Raw genomic sequence first — 24,880 nt, 5'->3', positions numbered from 1 at the left:
GTCAACTGCAATGCAGTGAGGTTATGGTATGTGGCCAAGTTGTGTTTAGGAGTAAGATAGCAGTGCAGTGTCAGTTAAATGTTCCTATGAAACTAAGGGCAAAGTGCCACAATAAATAGTTTTTCTACCGATTAAACCAGTTAGATCAAAAATGCACCAGTTTGTTGCCATGTCTATGCAATGCACATAGTCATAGCCAGGGCCCTGATAGGGGTTATATTTGGTTCCACTATCCACGTTATGGAAGAAAAGAACAAAGGAGATATCAAACTAGAAAAGAACAATTGGGCCACATGTTCTGCTTCAAATGGGAAGGTGGTGGCATCGTGTTAATGTCACTTATCTCACAATCCTAAACTCCAGGCTGGTTTTCTGGTGACATGCGTTTAAATCCTACCATGGCATGTGATGAAAATGGAATTCAATAACAATCTTGAATACATACCTAGCCTGATGGTGACCATGTAACTGCTGTTGATTGGCTTAATAACCCACCTGGTTTACTAATATCCTGTAGGAAAGGAAATTGTTGTCCTTACCTGATCTGGCCTAAATATATCTCCAGACCCACTGCAATGTAGGCCTAAGTTGTGAACTGTGCTCCAACAAAATCAGAATGAGCAATAATTGTTGGCCTAGCCAGTGATGCTGTCACCACACCCCATGAACAAATGAAAAAAATACCCAGATTGCATTAACCATCACAATTTCGACACTCCCAATTCATAAAAAGTCAATAAATTTCGAAGGAGAGAGGTAAAACCTGAAAAGTTTGCCTTTGACCACCTGTACAAAGTCTACTTGTGCAAGAGGGGTTACATTGACTGTCTTTCTTGGGTAACATCCTTTGTACTACAAGATTTCTGTTTGAGTCAGGAGAAATTCCAGCTCTTTCCAGATTAGATTTCTAACCATGCCACTAGCCATTGGTCTGCACAAGAAATGCTCATCTGTGGGCCTGCAGTGGTGTCCCCAGAGTTGAACAATTTATCAATATTCCTTCACTAGCTGCAGTGGTGAGGTACCAGAGAGCCCTTAATTTCAATGTAACTGAATCCCAGAAATGAGCAGTTGATTCTGGAACCTGGAGAAAATTGATGGGAAAATGTAGAATGAAAAATACAATAGAACCATGATATGAAGAGTGAACATAAAGATTACAGAAATGCAGGAAAAAGTGATCGTTTATGGTGTTTGTTTTTCTTGCATGTTGGGCAGTGCTGAAATGTGATTGCTTAGTATGTACTTTATATAAAATGTTGATTCAGACTCCAAGCAAAAGAGAGTCATCACATTTTGATTTGATGTGAGAAAGACAGATTCTACCATCTGCAATCTCTCCCAAATATGAACACTTAATTTATAAATGGGCAACATTTACTATAATTTCACATTGGCAATTTTGCAAGAGCTCAGATCTGCAAACAACAGAAATTGTGTGGGCATCTCCACGAAGTACAATCCTCTTAATATTACTGGTAGCAGCAAATTAAGAAAAATAGATTAAGATAAACAGGGGTATGGTGGTGAAATCTAGAAATATAGTGCCCAGGAGTGGGGATGCTGAAATGAGACTAAGAAATACCGAGACTAAGAAATTTTAGTGACCATAATTGCATCTTTTTTTAAAGGGGAAAATGTTCACCTCGATTGAAACAGAGCATGAAATTAATGATCTGTGCATTTATCCAAACTCAGGTAAGTGTGAAATTACTTTGCACATCAGAATGCTGGTACAAATGCATGTCCTTCATCATAATGCCTCTGAATAAAATCCACTCTTTCAGTATCTTGTCTTTTTTGCATGAAACTCTGAAACACCAGAGTGCCCAAGGAGTTTGTTAAGTAATTAAGGGTTTTCAGTATTAATATTTTTGTATTTAACTCTTTGCTTAGAGTCATACAGCATGGAAACACACCCTTTGATCCAGTCAGTCCATGTTGACCATATTCCCAAACTAAATTAGTCCCACCTGCCTGCACTTGGCTCATCTCCTTCCAAAACATTTCTTATTCCTGAATTTATCCTAATGACTTCTAAATGTTGTAACTGTACTTGCATCCACCACATTCTCTGGCAGCTAATTCTACACATGAACCACTCTTGCTTTTTTAAAAAAAGTTTCCCTTCATGCTTTTTACATCATTCTCCTCTCGCCTTAAAAATGTGGCCCTAGTTTTTAACTCCCCCACCCTAGGGAAAAAATCCTAGCCATTTACTTATCTGCACCCGTCACGATTTTATAAAGCTCAATAAGGTCACACTTTTGGCCTCCTAATCTTCAGTGGGAAAATGTCCTAGCTTTTCCAGTCTGTATTTATATCTCAAACTTTCCATCCCTGGTAAAATCTTGGTAGATTTTTTCTGAACCCTTTCCAGTTTAATAATGCCTTTCCTATAACAGGGCAATTGGAGCTGCACACACTACTCCAGAAAAGGCCTCATCAACATCTTGTACAACCCCAAAACGACTTCGTAACTACCTATTTTACTAAAGCAACATCTTAAGCAAGGAATTCTATTATTTTATATGGAACAACACAGCGCTGCACAGTCCCTTCGGCCCTTGATGTTGCACTGACCTGTGAAACCAATCGGCAGCCCATCTAATCTACACAGTTCCATTATCATTTAAATATTTATCGAATGACCATTTATATGTCATTAAAGTTGGTGAGTCAACAACTGTTGCAGGCAGGGCATTCCACACTCTTACTACTTTCTGAGTAAAGAACCTCCTTCTGACATTAGATTAGATTACTTACAGTGTGGAAACAGGCCCTTCAGCCCAACAAGTCCACACCGACCCGCCGAAGTACAACCCACCCAGACCCATTCCCCTATATTTAGCCCTTCACCTAACACTATGGGCAATTTAGCATGGCCAATTCACCTGACCTGCACATCTTTGGATTGTGGGAGGAAACCAGAGCACCTGGAGGAAACCCACACAGACACTGGGAGAATGTGCAAACTCCACACAGAGTCGCCTGAGGCGGGAATTGAATCCGGGTCTCTGGCGCTGTGAGGCAGCAGTGCTAACCACTGAGCCACCGTGTGACATCTGTCCTATATCTGTCAACCCTTAATTTAAAGCTGTGTCCCCTCATGCTAGCCATCACCATTTGAGGAAAAAGGCTCTCGCTGTCTACCCTATCTAATCCTCTGATCATCTTGTATGTCTCTCTTCAGTCACCTACTAACCTTCTTTTCTGTAACAAAAACAGCCTCAAATCCCTCAGCCTTTCTCATAAGACCTTCCCTCCATACCAGGCAACATCCTAATAAATCTCCTCTGCTCCCTTTCCAGTGCTTCCACGTCCTTCCTGTAATGGGGTGAACAGAACTAGATGCAATACTCACAAGTGCAGCCGCACTAGAGTTTTGTACAGCTGCAACATGAATTCCTGCCTCCGAAACTAACATACCGTATGCCTTCTTAACAACCAACTTTCAGGGATCTATGCACATGGACACCGAGATCTTTCTGCTCATCCACACTACCAATAATCTTACCATTAGGCCAGTACTCTCCCTTCCTGTTACTCCTTCCAAAGTGAATCACCACACATTATTCCACATTAAACTCCATTTGCCACCTCTCAGCCCAGCTCTGCGGCTACAGGTCCCTCTGTAACCTGCCACATCCTTCCATCCTGTCCACAATTCCACCGACTTTCGTGTCATCCGCAAATTTACTAACCCAGCCCTCATCCAAGTCATTTATAAAAATGACAAATAGCATTTGCTCCAAACTATAACTGAACTCCATGATGAACATATCCCATCAACCACCACCCTTGGTCGTCTTTAAGCTAGCCAATTTCTGATCCAAACCTCTATATCACCCTCAATCCCATGCCTTTGAATTTTCTGCAATAACCAATCGTAGTTAACCTTTTATCTCACGCTTTACTGAAATCCATATATACCACATCAACTGCTTTACCCTCATCCACCTGTTTGGTCACCTCCTCAAAGAACTCAGTAAAGTTTGTGAGGCATGACATACCCTTCCCAAAGCCAAAAGAGAAAATGCTGGGAAAATCTCAGCTTTTTTCTTTTTTCCTTCCCAAAGCCATGTTGACTGTCCCTAATCAAATGATTCCTTTCTAGATGATCATAAATTCTATCTCTTATAATCCTTTCAGATACTTTACCCACAACTGAAGTAAGGCTCACTGGTCTATAGGGGACAACATTTACTATCCTCCAGTCTTCTGGCACTATTCCTGTAGATATTGACGGCATAAAGATCAAAGCCAAAGGCTCTGCAATCTCCTCCCTAGCTTCCCAGACAATCTTAGGATAAATCCCATCCAGCCCAGGGGATTTATCTGTTTTCATACTTTCCAGAATTGCTAATACCTCCTTATGAACCTCAAAGATTTTCGGTTGTTATGATCTTGGTTTTGCCTGTCCGGGACTTGGAGTCAAGAATAACATATAGCAGTATTGTTGTCGTTGTAAACTTTTGGATCTTGTGAGTTTAGCTGTTGCCAGTGCCTAAATGAGCATATCATTCTTGTAGTTCAAATGTAAATTTTGAAATCCTAATTTTTAGCATCCTTTCATTTGCAAGAAATGAAAATGCTCCTAAACAGAGAGGTTTTGAACTCAGATGATATACTCTGCACCTATTTTGATGATTGAACAAACCAGTTCTGAAAAGGCAAAATTTACGCAAGTGCCACCCATGAAGTTATTCCTTGCTGGTGGTAAGGAATGATCCTGCTTTTCTGTGTTTGCAGAACTGGTTCTTGCGTTGGAGGTTTTGAAATCACATTTCATCAGTGACAAATTCCTACCTAAATTCCTGGTGTGTTATCTGAATCGGTCATCAGCTAGAGTTTCCTAATTGTCATAATTGATGTTGAGGACTTCAATGTGCCTTTTGAACGGCATCCTTGAACTGGCCTTTGAGCACGCTGCCTTACTCTTTGTGCAGATTACATCCCTGTATAGCAGATCCTTAGATGTGGCCATCCTCCACACTGTGCTTATGTCCAACCCAGTGAAATTACTCAATAGGAACAGAATACAATACACCTGGTACTAATATGATTGAAATAATTAACTCAATTTTAAAAATAATTTACTGCCTCCAGAAGATCTTATGGTGTTGTATATTTATATATTTACAGTATCTATGCTATTGGTTTAAATAGAATGTATTAAATCCAAAATGCACAAGTACTGATGCTCATCAATTATTCTCAATTGCTTCATTGAATTGATCCTTTCCTGATATAGTAACATTTATCCAAGTCTGATGAAAGCATTCTACATTATGATAGGCTGATGGAGTAAAATAATTCTTTTTTGATCATTTACCCTTTTCTGTCCTGCAGGTTGTGTACCTTTGCTTTAAAAATAGTAACATTTAAGTCTAAGCGATTTAAACAGGAAATGGGGATTTAGGTGGAAAATGCTCACTCCTGATTCTAAAACAAAAATTAAAATTAAATCTGTGAAAAGCTGTTTTCATTTTTTTTACTTTGATGTTGAGCTGCAGCATGTTTGTCATGGCAAATTGTGCATCACTGGTCTTTTTTGTGATACAAGATTCTCATCTGATACAGTAATAATAGACTTTGCATCACTTTTAAAACTTGGAGGGAGTTGACAAATATATAATTTAGAAAAGCAAAGCCTGTCTCTCAGCCATATTGAAATATATGCAGGTAATTACTATTTGTAATTAGTGTATTTTCACAGTCTATTATCCCAAAATTGTTTAAATTGCTTTTAATTTATTTTAAAAATCACATTAAACATTATGAAATTTCATCTAGGCTAACAGGAATTCTGCTTTCTGTGCTGTTTTCTTGTCCTGTTAAATGTGCCAATTTAAAATGGCACCTCAATTATTCTCAGGTGTATCGTATTCTCTAATGCCTTTTTTTGACAAAGAGCAAGAAAATAATATCAGCATAAAAACTTCAGCATTCTTGAGCAAGATGTTTTCGTGCTGCTTAAGGGATCGGGGTTCCTATCCACAAGATGTTTTCGTGCTGCTTAAGGGATCGGGGTTCCTATCCACAAGATGTTTTCGTGCTGGTTAAGGGATCGGGGTTCCTATCCACAAGATGTTTTCGTGCTGCTTAAGGGATCTGGGTTCCTATCCACAAGATGTTTTCGTGCTGCTTGAGGGATCGGGGTTCCTATCCACAAGATGTTTTCGTGCTGGTTAAGGGATCGGGGTTCCTATCCACAAGATGTTTTCGTGCTGCTTGAGGGATCGGGGTTCCTATCCACAAGAATGAAGAAACAAGGAATTGTTTAAATTAAAGTTTGCATTTTGTGAAGGTGGAAAAATTCATTTCCTTGAGGAAAGCAGATCAGTCTCTTGCTTGTTTCCTCTCTCCCCTTTTTTGCTGGTGGGATATTTGTGGTGACTTGTGGCCTTTAAATTCCCAGCAAAGACTACTTCAGCTAACAGTGGAGGTTTGTGGTGAGTAGTAAAATCTTTATTCAGCAGCAAATGGTCCAAGCAAATGTTTATGAAATCTGTCCGTACTTAGTAGAGCTAGAAACGTGCATCTCTACTTTTCTGAATATATCTTGATTTGTTCTCCTAAGTGAAACAACATTCAGTTCTATTTTTACCTTTCCAGGACTCTTTTTCCTAGCTAATGAATCGCCTAAAATGAATACGTTCTATGTTCCAGTAAGTAGATTTAAAAACCTTCTTGGTGATATTTCCACAGAAATAGGTACTTTATACTTATCCAACTTCTAAGGTTTAATCTGTCTTATTAATTGAAAGCTTCTGTTGAAAACCTTGTTCGAGTTAAAATTGCATCATTTGTTTGTGCGATGTGATTGCTTTGCTCATATGCAGCAGCTTTATAGAAGCATAATCTTTCACCTCTAGTATTTTGTCTATGTTGCTGTTCATACTGTACAGACCTGGACAGTCCATGTTGGGAATCTGTTTGAGGATGAGGTCATTGCAATAGAATCCCATTGAATATTCCCAGCATTTCTTTATGTACCTGTGAGGTCGAGAAGTTAGGAATTTGAATCTGTCACTGTTGTGTTTTGCTTTTCCCTGCAGCTGGCAGTCTTTCCTTTAAGACAAGATGTTTGAACTTGGCATTTTGAATTGCTGTGGGTGTCTCCACAGAATACATTTGCTCCATTGAGGAGTTGGGGGTCTTTGATCTACTTTAAAGAATATCCAAGTACTTGATGCTTCAAGTTATGCATTGTGTCCTCCACTTCCCGTTATAGGTTGCCAGCTTTCACTATTGCGATGTGCATGTGCTTAAGGACTATTTCAGTGAGGTACTCCACGTTGAGCTTTTGATCTTACAACTATAGTTCAGTTTCAACCCTTTGGAAAAAGACGAAAGATAATGAAGGGTTTTTTTAAAATAAAAGTTTTTTTTTAATTTTGCAGTGCTCATTGTCACAAGATGTTTTTATTTGTAATTGAAACATTTTTTTAAACAGTCTTGCATTTGAACTGCCATCCAGATAATTTGGAACAAACACTGATTACTTTTTGATTTTAAATTCAAGATCTAACCGTTAATAGTTCAATAATTTCTCTATTGAAACATAGTCTTTGGGACCTGCACCACGTTGGTGTTCATTCCTGGATAATTTAACAGAGGAACTTGAAGAAAACCCAGAAACTACAGTGTATGATGACTATAAATTTGTCACCAAGAAGGATTTAGAAAATCTAGGTAAAGTTTTAAACAAATAATTCATTTTGATATTTAACAAGTGTGCTTAATTTGTTTTTTAAATTAATTACATAGAAAAGCAAGTAACTTTTTCTTTAGGATAATTGTTTGTACTTGCTATCTGTTCAGGGCTTTGGATAGAAAAAAAAGTTTCTGATTGCAAACCTTAGTCTTTTGAATCAAAATGTTTGTGTTTGCTTCAGTAAATTTCAGTTAAACTCCACCCCAGTTTTGGTTCTTGTCTAGTATGTTTATTTACTACTTGACTTGCGCTCATCAGTTACTAGATGGAAAATATGTCACAAGATTTGTCACAAACTTGGCCTAGTTAGAATTCTAAAGTAAATATGCTGTTATTACTATTGGTATGCAAGTCATAAGGGTTTATGTGACTTTTTTTTGTAAGCATTACACTCTGGTTTTGAGCATTGCATTGCATGTTTTCATGGAGCATGAAAAAGGATTAAATAACTAATTTCGGTACTTGTAATATTGCAAAACTACAACATCTCTAGAGGTTGACAGAATTTCCCTTTTTCTAAATAAGAGCAGAAGGCAATTCAGCTTCTTGAGCCTTTCAGTATGATCATGGCTGATCTTGCAGCTCCATACTCTGTTCTCACTTTCTACCCGTACCCTAAGAACTATAACTGCTCCTTGAAAACATTGATTGTTTTGTCCCCAACTACTTTGTGGTAAAGAAATTTCTCCTTATTTAAGTCCTAAATGGCCTACCTCGTATCCTTGAACCGTAACCTCAGATTCTGGACTTCCTGGGCATCAGGAACCACCTCCTTGTGTTTACTCTATCTAGTCCTGTTAGAACTTCATAAGTTTCTATGAGATTTCTCCTCATTAGAACATAGAACAGTACAGCACAGTGCAGGCCTTTTGGCCCTCAGGGTTATGCCATTGTTTTATCCAACTCTAAGATCAGACTAACCTACATGCCTTCATTGTACAACCTTCCATCTTTCTATCCAAGAGTCACTTAACTGTCCCTAATGTATCTGACTCATTCTTCTCAGCACCAGGGAGTATAGTTCTAACTGATCCTGTCCCTGTACATATTTCAGTCCTCCTATCCCAGGGATCAATCTGGCAAACATTCATTGCATTCCCTACATAGCCAGAACATCCTCCTTCACAAGAGGAGGCAATATAAACAAAAATGTACAGAGTTCTCCAGGTGTGTTCTCACCAAGGCCCTGTACAATACACAACAAGGCATCACTTCTCAAATCCTCTTGTTATGAAGGCCAACATACCATTTGCCTTTTTTATCGCCTGCTGTAACTTTATGCTTACTTTCAGTAACTGGCATAGAAAGACATTCAGGACTCATTGCAGTCTGCATTTACCCACATTATACTTTATTTGCCATTCATTTGCGCACTCACTAAATGCATCTAATCATACTGAAACATCTCTGTATCCTCATCATGGCTCATCCTCCTTAGATTATTTTTATAACTAGAGTAATAAACATTTTTGAGAGAACAGTAATAACTGTGAGATATGTGTAAATATGACACAATTTTATTATTATTGTAATATATTTTTAGCAAACATTGCTGGTGTACTTAAGTGCTATACTTTTTGCATTAGGTCTGGCTCATCTTATTGGCTCTCCACTGCTTCGTGCGTACATGCATGGCTTCTTTATGGATATCCGTCTATATCACAAGGTATGCAAGTGTGCCAGTACAGTTTAAAGACAAAGTGAAGCTTTCTTTTTGACATTGATAATAAAGGTGTGCCCATTCATATATAATAATTACAATTGTGTAGTTCTATTTACTTCAACTCAAATGTATCTTGCGGTAATTTATTATAAAAGAAGATTGTTACCAATTGTTCTAAAAACAATTTTAAAATGTGGGAACATTTTTACCAAAGGTGAGAAAACTATTGTGGACTCTTGTGTCTCTTTCACAGATGTTGCCGCACCTGTGTTTTTACCACATCTTCTGCTTTCTTTAATTTCACATTTCCAGTTTTGGTTTTTATGTTACCAATTGTTACGTTGTGTGATTAAAAGGTGAAAGCTATGACAAATCCATTTGCCTATGAGGAATATCGAAAAGAGAAAATCAGACAGAGGATAGAGGAAACACGTGCTCAAAGGGTCCAAGTAAAGGTAAGAGACACTACTCGGAATTAGTGTTGAGTGTAACAAAGAAAATTGGTTGCTTTTCCACTTTGCCCTTGAAACATCAAATCGTGGTGCTGAGAAATAAAAATAAATAAAGTTTAATTTGAATTAGCAGTTTGTTTTCTGCAAATAAATTGATAATTTTCCTTTCTACCCTTTTTCTCCACTTTTATTTATCTTATTTGCCTAAGTTCTGAATATTCCTTTCATAATATAAACATGACACCATCTTCAATGAATGGTGTACAGATAAATGTATTTTATTCACAGAGGTAAATGTGAAGGTTGTTAAATCGGTCCTGGAGGTTTGGACGTCAGAATGTGGTTAATAGAAATTGATGATTTCTCATATTTCTGAATTTAATTGTTAGTAACGGAGCTTCTTGGCCCTTTCCTCTTCCAAATATGGCTATTTTCAGTCTTGAATCTTGTGGGAAAAGATTTGCTAACCCACGATAGGACCACAAAAGCAAAATTGGCCAAACTGTACCAAAACCAGCCAGAATTCCCAAGCAGCTCACAATCCGAATCAGACAGCCCACACAGACACAGCTCCCACTAACAATGACAGAGTACCACAAATCTCTCAAAGTCCTGAGGGCAGTTTCACAACCCAGAAATACCAAAGCCACACAAAGAGGAGGTTAGACAAAGAGGCACCAACATGAACATGCTTCAGGAACAGGACAATGGAAGCACCTCACCAGTTCAGAGGAGACATTAACACCTACCTGTGAAGAGGAATGGAACCATTGATGTTGTCAGAATGTTGCATCCTGTGAAGGAACAGGACATTCACCCAATAACTCTTTTTAATGAGCAATTCTTGTAACTAGATTACTCCATTTCCAGATACATTGTAGTTTCACATTTCTTAATCAGTGTCATTGTGCAGCAATATTATAAAACTGGTCTCATCCTCAGCTCTGGGAAGAGAAATCTGATCTACCTGTACAGACTGTCAGTTCTGTGTCAACCTAGTCTGGTTCTCTTCCAGTGATATTGCTTGCAATAAACTGTTCATCAGTTTCACTTCGAGCTGTGTTTTGTGATCTCTAACCTATTGGGCAAATTTCTCCGACAAATCTCCTCAAACTACTTCCTGATGAATTATGCCACTTTCCGTGTCTGCAGGGGTTTCCTCTGGGTGCTTCAGCTTCCTCCCATGGTCCAAAGATGTGCAGATCAGGTGGATTGGCCATGCTAAATTGCCCATAGTGTTAGGTTCATTAGCCAGAGGGAAATGGGTCTGGGTGGGTTACTCTTCGGAGGGTCAGTGTGGACTTGTTGGGCCGAAGGGCCTGTCTCCACACTGTAGGTGACTCTGATAGCATCATATTCAAAATGTTACAACTATTTACATCTAAGAAATATCTTGAAGAGGGCAGTTGTTTTTATAACAGTGCATTCTGTAAAAATCTTGAATCTGGATGCAGCATCACTTTTAATTGAGAATGTTTTGTAAGTGTGAAACTGTTCCCAGAAATTCCATTAACTATTGTATAAATTTGCAAGTATTTGAGAAATATATTGTTAGTTCCTTTCTCTTCTTTAAATGTGAGGTACTTCATATATTTTTAATAATAATTTTATTTTAATAAAACTTATCAACAGAAACTGCCAAAAGTAAACAAAGAGCTAGCAATGAAGTTTATGGAAGAAGAGGAAGCAGAAGAGCAAGTACAAAAGAAAAAGAAAGGAAAGGTAACAAACCATTAATTTTTGAGATGTTGGTGATGTGAAATTTTACAGAAAAAGCTGACCTTTAAAATTGTCCACCTATGTAAGCTAGCCGGGAAGTTTCTGATCTTGGAGACAGCAAATCTTTCAGCCTGTTAAGTGTGTTATATTTTGTATGTTTCTCAAGTTTCCTCAACTAGTTCTGCTTTCTGATATTCTTTTCTTGACTCTTGTATTTTTCTTTGTCTTTCATATTGTCCATCAGAGTAGCTCTTAATCCAGTAATTTCAACCTTAGTTTTATGAACTGTCAGGAAGAAAAATATGCGGACCTAGAAACTGGTACTTCTGGTTGCTCATCCAATTAATAAATAACAAAAGTTTGTCCATCCCTACAATACATATGGTGTACAAATATAATTCCATCTTCCTTAATTTTCTTTTCCGTATATTCCCTGTCTATTCACTCTGAATAAATTTTGATTTTCTTACAATCTAAATTTCTGTTCATTACAAGAATACCCAAATAACCAGTTATTACTAAAGAATATGGCAGTCATGATTTGTCACAAACATAAGGCATATTTGTTTTCAGAGTCTACCCAATATTCTGCGAGATGAGCGTTTCAAGGTCATGTTTGAAAATCCAGACTTTCAAGTGGATGAAGCCAGTGAAGAATTTAGACTCATAAATCCCATAGTCTCCAAAGCCTCAGAAAAAAGGAAGAAAAAACTTAAACAACTACAAGAACACATCCAGGCTGAACAGGTAACATTCACTTTAAAAATGTTGGCAGCATCTTAATAGCAGTGATGGTGAGCCATGTGGTTTAATATCAGCTTCTTAGAAGTTTTATAAATTAATTGTTACTGATAACCAATGTGTTTGTAAAATCAGCTTGATACAAGAGCCATAATCTATACACAAGAGGTTTAAAAGAAACATCTGCATTAAGTGGAAAGGATTTGTTTTTTCAAGCCAAAAGACTGTAGGAAGAGGATGTTTCAAATTGTTTCTAACTTTTATAAAGTTGTGTATTTATATAGGAAATTCATGTAAGAAATTAGTCATTCCAAATTTTAGTTCCAAATTATATTCTGTGGAAACTGCATAAAGTGTTGCAGATAAAATCCACGGCATTTTATGTTCAGCTGAGCAGCAGAATGTTCTTCCTGTGCAAATATGTTTGTTTGCAGCACTTGTTCAACCGTTCTTTGTTTAACAAGTGGCTTCATATGGTAACTGGCAGAAAGAAGGGGCAGCATGGTGGCTCAGTGGTGAGCACTGCTGTCTCACAGCACCGGGACCTGGGTTTGATTCCAGCTTTGGGCGACTGTCTGTGTTTGTACGTTCTCCCCATGTCTGTTGTATTTATTAAATGAGTACTGCGGTGGGTAGTATAGAGATGTATTTTGTGATCACATGTCTAAATTATTGCCTGCTTTATCTTATTTTATTTCCAAAGATGGTGGTGAGCTGCTGCCTTGAGCCACTACAGGCTATTTGGCATAGGTATATTCTCAATGTCGTTAGGGACGCGGCTCCAGGATTTTGACTGAGTAACCCTAAAGGATTAGTGATATATTTTCAAGTGAGGATGCTCATGGCTTGGAGGGGGACTTGGATGTAGTGGTATCCCTCTGCTGCACTTGTCCTTCTCGATAGTGCTTATGGGTTTGAAAGGCACTGTGAAAGGAGATTTGGTGAATTTCTGTGTTGTGCACCTTGTACACAGTACATACTGCTTGTACTAAGTGTCAGTGGTGAAGGGAATGTATGTTTGTGGAGGTAGCATCATTCAAGCTGAATTCCAGAGGGAGGGGAGAATAATTGTCCTGTCATCAAGCTGCATTTGACCGACTGGCATCAAGGACCCCTCGGAAAACAGGAGTTGGTAGGAATCAGTAGGGTGAGGGGTTGGGGTAACTCTGGTTAGTCATACCTGGTACAAATTAAAGTGGTTGTGATAGTTGGAGATCAGTTTTATCAGTAACAGGACATTGGTGCGTAAGTTCTTCAGGAGAGTGTTTTAGGTCCAATCATCTTTAGCTCCTTGATCAATGACCTTCTCTGTAGAAGGTCAGAACTGGAGGATAGTCGCTGATGATTGCACAGTATTCAGCATCTTTTGCAGCAGTCCTTGTCCATTGATAGCAAGATCTGGATAATATCCAGGCTTGAGCTGAGAAGTAGCAAATGACATTCGTGCTACACAAGTGCCAGGCAGTGACAATCTCCAAAAGAGAAAAACTAATTGCCCTTGATATGCAATGAATCTCCCACTATCAGCATCCTGGGGGTTAACATTTCACAGAAACTCAGTATTTACATGGCTGGTCCACATGAGTGCAAAAGTAGGTCAAATTCTAGGAATCCTGCAGTGCAGAATTCACCACCTGACTCCCCAAAGTCTGTCTACCATCTACAAGGTACAAATAAGGAAAGTGATGGAATACTCCCCACTTGCATGGTTGAGTGCAGCTCCAATATGCTCAAGAAGCTTGGTACTATCCAGAACAAAGCCTGCTTTATTGGCACCAAATTCACAAACATTCACTCCCCCCGTCTCCAACATGCATTATTAGCATTGTGTACATCTCCAAGATGTACTGCAGAAATTCACCAAGGCTCTTTAGACAACATTCTCCAAACGTAACTACTTCTGGACAGAAAACAAGGATGGCAGATGTGAGAATGTGATCATCTTCAAGTTCCCCTCCAAGCCACTTGCCATCCTGACATGGAAATGTTTTGCCGTTCCTTCAGTGTCACGGGGACACAATTCTGGGAGTCCCTCCTAACAATATTGTGGCTGTACCTATACAGTGATTGCTTCAGTTCAGGAGAACAGCACACCACCTTCTGAAAGTTAATTAAGGATCGGAAACAAATGCTGGCCCGGCCAGCAAAGGTGGATCCTCTGAATTTAAAACAACATCTTGTGTGGATTTTTCTTGTTTCCTTAAACTTGCAACCTGTTTGAAGTATGAAAGTTCAGATACATGAACATTCATAGCAAAACGAGAGTTGTTTTATTTGAAAATGCTATTTCTAATAACTCATTTGGACAAAATACTGGGGCTGTTTTCCTTGGAGTGTCACTTGCTGAGGGGTGACCTTAAAGAGGTTTATAAAATCATGAGGGGCATGGATAGGGTAAATAGACAAGGTTCAAAACGAGAGAAGGGGAAAGGTTTAAAAGGTAGAGTGTGGTACCTGTATGGAATAAACTGCCAGAGGAAGTGGTGGAGACTAGTACAGTTACAAGACTTAAAAGCAGCTTGATGGGTATATGAATAGGAAGAGTTTAGAGCAATATTGGCCAAATGCTAGCAAGTGGGACTAGATTAATTTAGGATATCTGGTCAACATGGGCAAATTGGACCAAAGGGTCTATTTCCATGCTGTACATCTCTATGACTAATTATGTTAAAAAATAAAAGTTGGTTAGTGTTAATGGTGACCCATGAAATGATTTAAGCACAAGAATGAGAGTAGTAAAACAAATGTTTTTTTCAAATTGTGGGCATTTTCAGAATTTGAGTTTGTACATATAAATGTATGTTTGTGATCTATAGGAGGAAGAGGAATTAGAAGGAAAACCAAGCGATGCTGAGAGCTCTGAAAGCTCTGATGATGATCGTGGATGGGTTGAAGAAATCCAAAAACAGCACAAACTCCTGCGCAAAGAACAGAAATTGAGACTGATGGAAGGCGATCAGCAAATTCATTCAAAACCAAAATTCTTTGAAATCAAAACTGGGGAAGAGTTCAAAAGTTTTAAAAATGCTGCCCAAAAACACAAGTTGCTCAAGTGAGTGTGGCTCCTATGTTTCAATAAACTGCACAGTGTCAAAAAAAAACTTAAAAATACAGATTTCCTGAGTATCAGAGGGATGAGATTCTACCAGCTCTCGAGTTACACCTGTGCTTCTTAAACTTTTAACCTCTTAACATTTTTAATGCTTGAAAATTGTCACCATCCTCTGTAAAGGCCTGTTAGAGATACTGAATTACTGTTGTAAGGTGATCAAAGGTCAATGGCAGCAATTGCATCAGAACACTCAACACCCTAATTTTAGCTCTTGACCCCACTTGGAGTCCCCAAAGTTATTTGCTGGACCCTTAGGTTAGACTGTAGGGTATCTTTTTTTAAAATAAAGCTATAAAGAGAGATTATATGGACCAGCTTTGTATTCCTTGTAATATAAGGTTAAGGGGTAATCCAAAGTTGTTTTTAGTATTTTCAAAGAAATGTTGTTTTGCTGTTGTGGAAGTCTTGGACAAAGGGATTTTATCTTAACATCACAGCTAGGTATTTTCAGATAAGAATTAATAAACACTTCACACAAAGTGGTAGAAGTGTGGAGTTTTTCCCACAAAAATGTAGTAGATTCTATCTCCAATTAATTTTCAACCTGAATTTGGTGAATTATTGCAAGCCCAGGATAAAATGAGTGAATGATGTTAGGATACAGATTAACCACAATTACATTGAATGATAGAATAATACTTTATTAAGATATGTTATTGTTCCTCTCCTATCTCCCAGTGAGAAATCTGGAAAAGCTTTCTTACTCTTTAATAAAAGGTATCAAAATAGATTCCTGATGAAGGGCTTATGCCCGAAACGTCGAATTTCCTGTTCCTTAGATGCTGCCTGACCTGCTGCACTTTTCCAGCAACACATTTTCAGCTTTAATAGAAGGTATCAAAACTAACTGAATGTAAAACAGTATTTGTCGGCATTTGATGAAATGTTCATGTTGCTTTGTTTAGCTGGTGGCCTTGGTTTTTTTAATCAAAGTTGTGGGTTCATGTTCAATTCTGGGTATGGTTACATAAGCTATGCAGACACTTCAGTGGAACACTTCTAGATTATAGTGAATTATGGGCCTTGTCTACTTGCTGAGATTATATAAAAGATACTATGGCCCTATTTAAAAAAGAACAGGGAGTTCTTTCTGTCCTGAACAGTGCTAGTTGTTCAGCTAACACCACCATCAACAGTAACTAATCATTCACCTGACCTAACTGTCTCTAGGTTTTTGTAACATACAGTTTGACGACCAAGTTTGCCTCTAGAACAATGGCGGTACTTCAAAAGTTAACGGATGGTTTTGGTGTTCGAGAGGAAACATATAAAGGAAGTTTGTTCTTTCTCATTGCAATTCTGTAAAATGTAAATGATGAATCAAGGTATTAAGTTTTAGATCTATTGCCTATATGAACTGCATTGTTCTGTCAGCCAAACCCCCTCCTCACCACTACAATGCGCATGCACACACACTCTTGCTTTGTTAGTTGAGTATGTTGGGTAAGTGAAAGAAATTGTTGAATAACCTGAATATTTTTCAATCCATTATCTTTTGGGGTCCCTGAGGTGTTTGCATATTGAAACCCAATCTTAGCATGATCTCTGCTCTGAAATATTTGAAATCTTGATCTCATGCCATAGTAGCCTCCAAAATAAAATTACTGATCAACTCAATTGCAGTTATGCTATTTATTTTATAAATCTGGCACTAACATCCTGTAGATATATACAAAATATAATTTCTAACTTTGCCATTATTTTTATTTCCAATTTACAGAACAACACTTGAAGATCGCTTGAAGCATGAAGAAAAGACTGGAACACTTCATTTATCTGACACCACTGTAGGCAGCAAACAGTTAACATTCACACTTAAAAAGGTGAGTTAAATCTGCAATATGTAGAATATTTCATCAAATTTCTGACTTGTGCTTTGTAGATGGTGGTCAGGCACTTGGGAGATGGGCGAATGATTTGCAGAATTCCTAGCCTCTGGCCTGTTCTTGTAGAACCAATATTTTATATGTTTGGTCCTGTTCATTTCTGATCAGTGGTAACCCCCAAGTTGCTGTTAGTGGGATTTCAGCAATGGTAATGCTATTGAACATCAAGGGGTGAAGGTGAAATTCTCTCTTGTTGGAGATGGTCAATGCCTGGCACTTGGATTGCTCAGATGTTAGCTTAAAATCCCAAATCCCATTCACTGCAATTTTCCTAGGGCTTAGTGAAAAGCTGCCTTGATGTCCACTGTTGCCTCACTTCTTAAGTTCAATTCTTGTGTCCACATTTGGACCAAGGCTGTAATTTACTCAGATGTGGAAAGTGCGTGTTACTGGCAAAGGCAATTATTTGTTGCCTGTCCCTTACCTTCCTTGCACTGATTGGCTTTTAGGCCATTTAGTAGGATTGTTAAGGGTCAGTCACATTGTTGTGTCTCTGGAGTCATTGTTAGGTCATACTAGGCTTTTTAAAATCTTTTAGGGTGTACAGCTCAGGAATGTTCTATAAATAATTGCTGGAAAAGAAAATACTTTTCAAATAGTTTGATTTGCAATTCAGGTTCCTTGTTCATTGGCCATAAGTCGTAGGAGCAGAATTAGGCCATTCGTCCCATCGAGTCTGCTCCACCCTGGCTGATATTTTTCTCGTTCTCATTCTCCTGTCTTCTCTCCATAACTCTTAATCCCCTTACCAGTCAAGAACCTATCTCTGTCAATGACTTGGCCTCCACAGCACTCTGCAGTAATGAATTCCACAGATTCACCATCCTCTGCTTGTCCCTTCACTCTGAGATGGTACCCTCGGGTCCTAGTCTATCCTACTAATGGAAACATCTTCTCCACGTCCACTCTATCCAAGCCTCTCAGTATTCTCTTACGTTTCAATCAGATCCCCCTTCCTCATCCTTCTAAACCCCAAGTACAGACCAGAATCCTCAAATGCTCCTCACATGACAAGCTGTTCATCCTAAGATCATTCTTGTGGACATCCTCTAGAACCCCTCCAATGTCAGCAAATCTTTCCTTAAAAACAGGGCCCAAAACTGCACGATTTAAATGCTATGACCATAGCCTTCTATTGCTTCAGTCGTATATCTCTGCTCTTGAATTCTAGCCCTCTTGAAATGAATGCCAACATTTCATTTGCATTCCAAATTGCCACTCAACCTGCATATTAATGTTAAAAAAAAAAATCCTGACCTAGGTCTCCTATGTCTTGGTGTGCTTCAGATTTCTGAAGTCTTTCCCCATTTAAATAATAGTCTATGCCTCTATTCTTCCTGCCAAAGTGTAAACATCACACTTGCCCACATTCCATCTGCGACTTTTTTGTCCACTCTCTTAACCTATTTCCACAAGACTATCTTCCCCTCTACCTATCTATGTGTGATCTGGAAACTTGGCAATAATGCCCTCAGTTTCTTCATCTGTTAATGAAGATTGTTAATATATGACTTGAATAGTTGTGGTCCCAACTACAGAACTCCCCTTTTCAATGGCTGCCGTCCTACCTTCTGCCAATCTTCTATCCATGCCAATTCCTTGCCCCTAGCACCATGGGCTCTTACGTTATTTAGCAGCCTTGTGTACGGTACCTTGTCAAAGGCCTTCTGGAAGTCCAAATAGATCACCTCTGCTGGCTTTCCTTGCTCTTTACCTCAACGAATTTTAACAGATTTGTCAAGCATGAGCACCCGTTGATGAAGCCGTGCTGAATCAGCCCTATTTACCATGCACCTCCAAGTACTCTGCAATAGCATCCTTAATAAATGACTCTCAAATCTTACAAAAGGGATACTCATTTTGGATCATTTGACTAGAGGTTTGCTTACTGTGTCACTGCATTATGTAATGTACAATGACCTTGAATTGGGATTGCAAGCATTTATTCAAATCAAACTTTCGATAATGTTTTCAGCTAGGTTTGTTTAATCCTTCAATTAATAATAATCTGATCCATTGTATATGATTTGTTATGAATGTGACTGACATAAAGCACAAACTACATCGTGCATAATTGCCTTAAATTGCAAGCCTCCAACAGAGACTTGGAGGTATACAGACAATGACTAGATCAGCAATTTGCCAGATTACTGCTTTGATGGTGAAGGTTTAAATCTAACTCGGTGTGCACTCAATGTTGTAACAACAAAGTCATGCTCTAAATAACAGTTCTCCGACTTGCACTTTATCCATGTTATAAATTCTCTTTCTCGTGGAGATTATTTTTAAAAAAACTACAATGTTCATTTTAAATCAGTATTAAAATTTCATTGGTGATACAATGGGGAAAAATCAAATTGGTACTATAGGAGCACTATTCTGAGATGGGGATATGATTGCCTTGTTCGACAGTTAATTGACCATCATTCTGTTTTTTGACTGGTGGCTGATGTAATTGTGGCCTCTACTTTCCTATCTTTCCTTTTGCTGTTTGGCACCTTGAACAATCCAGAATCTATCGAACTCAGCTTTTGTTACTCCCTTTATTGCAAAGAGAGGTCTATAGATTAGTGACCCTCAGAAATTTTCCACATTTCCATTTGTCTCTCCCACAAAGCAATACACACTTTCAGCATCCACTCTATCAATTCCCCTTATGATCTTATTGAAATAAGATAACCTGTCCATTTCCTGAGCTCCAATGGGTACTGATTAGTTACTGTACCTCCATGCTAATCTTTTGTAATTAAAGTACCAGAACACCAAATCCTTCTATACCACATCTAATGCTAATGGAGTAGCAAAAGAAATGTTCTGTTCTCAGCATAAACACTTGCAACTTTGAACATAAGCATTGACTATTAAAGCAACCATGAGAAAGCAACCTGCAGATGCTGGAGATCAGAGTCGAGAGTGTGGTGCTGGAAAAGCACAGTCAGGCAGCATCCGAGGAACAGGAGAATCGACGTTTCGGACAAGAACCCTTCATGAGGAATGAGGCTTGTGATCTGAGGGGGTGGAGAGATAAATGAGAGGGGGGTGAAGCTGGGGGGGAAAGTAGCTGAGAGTGCGATAGGTGGGGGGTAAAAGTGATTGATTGGAGAGGACGGTGGAGGTGGAAAGGAAGATAGGCAGATAAGACCGTTGAGGAGGGCGGTGCTGAGTTGGAAGGTTGGAACTGGGATAAGTTGGGCTGAGAGGAAATGAAGAAACTGGTGAAATCCCCATTGATCCCATGTGATTGGAGGCAGGGTGGGAGGAGGTGCAGTCCAGGTAGCTGTGGGAGTCGGAAACCTCCTAAAGTTCAGTAATGAAAGTGGGACAATTAAGGAGAAGTAGGATGGGATATTAGGGTTGAATGACGACCTGAGACACATCCAGTCCAGAAGGATTGAATGATTGGTTTTTTGATTCTTTTATGTTTTAATGAAACTATGAAAACTCTATGCTGCAAATAACATTTTCTCCTTTGGCAAATTAAAAAAGATTTGTACTTTAACATGCACAAACAAAAAAAAAAGAGTTCTTATTCTTTTCAGCAGCTTCTAAAACAACTGACCATCAAACTACCGTGTTGATTGTGGAGATAAAACTCCATCTAATCACTAATGTCTTTTAGAGCAAGAAACCTCCCAACACATGATTCCAGACACAGTGATATGGTTGACTTTTAACTCGGAAATGTCCTAACATTTATTCAGTTCAAGGAGTGGTTGAATTCACTGGAAGAATAAGTATCTCAAACTAATCGTCTCCATTTTTCTTTTCTCTCATTCTCTGCTGCATTCGTTCTTTTTTTCTGAATGTAAGGCACTTTGCTGGGCCTTTCTGCATATCATGTAAAATACAAGCTATTCATTCCTCTCAACCTTTTCTTTGTAGTCGGAACAGCAAAAGAAGCGACAAGAAGCCGAAAAGCATCATCATGAAGAAAGAAGACGACTTAGACGTTCTGCAGGACACCTCCAAGGCAAAGCAATGCAAAGGAAGCCATTCTTCTAAAACAAGAATTCTATGGTTCCCATGTTACTTCCTCAATAAATAACTAGGAGCCAAATAGTTCCAAAACACTGGTGTTAGCACCATCAGCTATAAGTAAGGCAAAAGCAAAGACCATTTGCAGTGGCTCCAGACAGGAACACTCACTATCTGCTTCTTCAGATTAGATGGTCTAGAAGAATTTAAGATGCAAGACCGTGAAGTTTTATATTTGTGAATAACATTCTCCACTGAAGACTAAATAGTTTGTATTTATAAATAGAAGATTCTTTTTAAAATTATAAAATATTGTTCATATTTTGTCTTGAGTCTACTTTTTTGCTGAGTTAGAATTTTCCATCTCCTGAGTAGAAATCCAAACAACTAGTTAGTATTTTTTCAAATGAAACGAGCAACTGTGTTCTTTGAGTGGAATTTGTTCAGTTTATAGATGCCAAAGTCTAGAAGCTGTTGACTTTGTTTTATTCATGAACATTTTTTTTCAAGCATTCTTTAAAAAATATACTGAAACACTGCAGAGGATTTATAAATACTGTACAAGCACTGGATCTTTTTGTCTAGGCAAACCAAAGATCCTATATAAATAAGGGTTTTTTTGCCTTTTTCTCACCCATTTACTCTCTTTTCTCACCCTTTTCTCAGTGTGCTTGCAGAGTGTGGAATATTTAAGCTAGCAGTTAATTTGGATCAGTTCCATTCATCATGCCTTAGCCTTGTATACATGCATCTGAATTAGGAGCAGGCCATTCACCCTGGTAAAGATCTGCTAACATTTGATAAAATGGTGGCTGATGTAATTGTGGCCTCTACTTTCCTATCTTTCTTTTTGCTGTTTGGCACCTTGAACAATCCAGAATCTATCGAACTCAGCTTTTGTTACTCCCGTTATTGCAAAGAGAGGTCTATAGATTAGTGACCCTCAGAAATTTTCCACATTTCCATTTGTCTTTCCCACAAAGCAATACACACTTTCAGCATCCACTCTATCAATTCCCCTTATGATCTTATTGAAATAAGATAACCTGTCCATTTCCTGAGCTCCAATGGGTACTGATTAGTTACTGTACCTCCATGCTAATCTTTTGTAATTAAAGTATCAGGACACCAAATCCTTCTATACCACAGTTCTACAATCTCAATTTAAATAAATGCTGCTTTTCTATTCTTCCTGCTGTAGTGTAGGATTCCCTCCAGCTTGCTACATCATTTAATAAGATAATGGCTGATCAACACGTAAATGTCTTTTACCCACACTATCCCCATAACCCTTTACACCATTTATAGTCCGAAATCTATCAATCTCTGCATTAAACTCTTATCTTAAAAGCTTTATAAATCTTTGAAAGTAGCAGAACAAGTTGATGTATGGAAACCTTATTCATACATCCCTTTCAAAATGATGCCATTTAACATGTATAACCCCACTTATTCTTCCTCTGAAAGTGCATCACTTCAATTCTTTGCATCAAATTTTATCTTGTCAAGTGATTGATTATTCAATACTACTATCTTTTTCACTATTTAATACTCTCAGTTTTGTCGTCTGAAAAGTAAGTGAAAATGCTGTATAACCCAAATCCCAGTCAACAATATAATGTCATCCTTGATGGGTTAATATTGACTCCTATGATGTACTTTCCTGACTGAAAAACAACTTGTCATTAGTCTCGGTTTTTCGTCACTTGAACACCTTTGTCTTTCTGCTGCTATTTACAATTCTATTAACTTTAAATATATTTAATCTATAATGTTGCCAAAGCCTTTGAAAGTCAGCTTGCACAACATAAACTTCACTAATTTTGGCAACCCTTCTCTTAATTATATCTGTGAATTATAGTGTTTACCTTTTAAAACAATGTTAGCTATCATTTCGTAATGAGTAGGTTAGACCAAGGAGAACCAATCGATGTTATCTACCTGGACTTCAGGACGGCCTTTGACAAGGTGCTGCACGGGAGGCAACTGAGTTAAGATAGGGGCCCATGGTGTCAGCATGGATAGAAGGATGGCAGCTATGACAAGTGATGTTCTGCAAGGCTCGGTTTTGCGACCACAACTTTTTTCATTATATGCATTAACGATTTAGATGAAGGAACTGAGGACATTCTGGCTAAGTTTGCATTAGATACAAAGATAGTTGGAGGAACAGGTAGCATAGAGGAGGAGGGGTGGCTCCAGAAGGATTTAGACAAGTTAGGAGAGTGGGCAAAGAAGTTGCAGATGGAGTACAATGTGGGAAAGTAGGAGGTCGTGCACTTTGGTAGGAAGAATATAGACATGGACTATTTTCTAAAAGGGGATAAAACTCAGAAATCAAAGAGACTTGGGAGTTCTAGTCCAGGATTCACTCAAAGTAAATTTGCAAGTTGAGTCAGTAGTTAGGAAAGCAGATGCAACGTTGGCACTTATTTTGAGAGGACTTCAATATAAAAGCAGGAATGTACTTCGGAAGCTCTGTAAGGCTCTGATCAGACCATATTTGGAGTATTATGCGCAGTTTTAGGCCCAATATCTCAGGAAGGATATACTGGCCCTGGAGTGTGTTCAGAGGAGATTCACGAGAACAAAAAGATTAAAATATGAGGAATGTTTGGGGACTCTTGGTTTATACTCAATGGAGTTTAGAAGGATATAGGGGGATCTATTCGAAACATACAGAATACTGAGTGGCCTGGACAGAGCAGATATTGGAAAAATGTTTCTGTTGATAGGAGAGACTAGGAGCTGAGGGCATAGCCTTCGAGTAAAGGGAAGACCTTTTAGAACTGGGATATGGAGAAACGTCTTCAGCCAGAGTGGGATAGAAAGCTGAGGATCAAGGGTTATGGGGAGAAAGCAGGAGAATGGGTTGAGAAATTTTATCAGCCATGATTGAATGGTGGAGCAGTCTTAATGGGCTGAATGGCCTAATTTCTGCTTCTGTATCTTATGGTATTAACCAATTTTCCAAGTTCTTTTAAAAATCACAGGACGAGACTGGGATAAATATTTGGGTTAGAGTCTTGGTGCATTTTCCTAAATACAATGAATCTTAAACTCCTCCTGCAGTGTAATACAGTTTATTCAGTTTGATCAGTTCATTGATAATTGAGTTTACTAATGGATTTCATGCTTGAATTTGCATGCAATATTATACTTCCAATAATTTGCATTTAGTTGATTAATCAAAAGTATCCAATTTCTTCACTACCATCTTCAATAAATATGACAGTTTCATTGTCATGTCACAGTTTCATCAGATGCAGTTAAATCAGGTTTTGTGAAAGGGAAATCTTTAATGCAGTTCTTTGAAGAGGTTGCTGTGGATAAAATAGGAGTATATAGACATCCCTTACTTGAATTTCTAGAAGGTGTTCGATAGGTGCCACATCAAAGATTATTTTGGAAAATAAAAGCTCATTGATACTAGATTGCTTTGCTGCAGAAGACAAAATGCATAAGTGCGTCTTTGGCAGGAGTGTAGCGCTACAGAGATATGTGCTTAGGAATTAATGTTTTGCAATTTTCATCAGTTACTAAATGAGTGGAGCATTGTTAACTAAATTTGCAGATGACACAAAGATGTGTAATAAAGTATGTTGTAAAGAA

The 24,880-nt window shown here is 38.3% G+C and overlaps 1 protein-coding gene across 1 annotated transcript in view; it reads left to right on the top strand.

The window, feature by feature from the left end:
• The window catches only part of nol10 (nucleolar protein 10), a 57,173-nt gene extending 35,618 nt beyond the window's left edge, over positions 1 to 21,555 (top strand). The window contains exons 12-21 of the mRNA XM_060821819.1: positions 1,632 to 1,698; positions 6,619 to 6,671; positions 7,572 to 7,698; positions 9,307 to 9,386; positions 9,740 to 9,838; positions 11,468 to 11,557; positions 12,128 to 12,301; positions 15,112 to 15,347; positions 17,128 to 17,230; positions 21,176 to 21,555. Coding sequence (XP_060677802.1) covers positions 1,632 to 1,698; positions 6,619 to 6,671; positions 7,572 to 7,698; positions 9,307 to 9,386; positions 9,740 to 9,838; positions 11,468 to 11,557; positions 12,128 to 12,301; positions 15,112 to 15,347; positions 17,128 to 17,230; positions 21,176 to 21,295 — 1,149 coding nt within the window. The 3' untranslated portion in view covers positions 21,296 to 21,555. The remainder of the gene's footprint in view (positions 1 to 1,631; positions 1,699 to 6,618; positions 6,672 to 7,571; positions 7,699 to 9,306; positions 9,387 to 9,739; positions 9,839 to 11,467; positions 11,558 to 12,127; positions 12,302 to 15,111; positions 15,348 to 17,127; positions 17,231 to 21,175) is intronic.
• Positions 21,556 to 24,880: the final 3,325 nt, after the last annotated feature.

Source organism: Hemiscyllium ocellatum, chromosome 3 (genome assembly GCF_020745735.1).
Source record: "Hemiscyllium ocellatum isolate sHemOce1 chromosome 3, sHemOce1.pat.X.cur, whole genome shotgun sequence".
NCBI classification, from domain to species: Eukaryota; Metazoa; Chordata; class Chondrichthyes; order Orectolobiformes; family Hemiscylliidae; genus Hemiscyllium; species Hemiscyllium ocellatum.
Note: the sequence above shows the minus strand (reverse complement) of the source record. Positions and strands in the feature narration are given on the sequence as shown.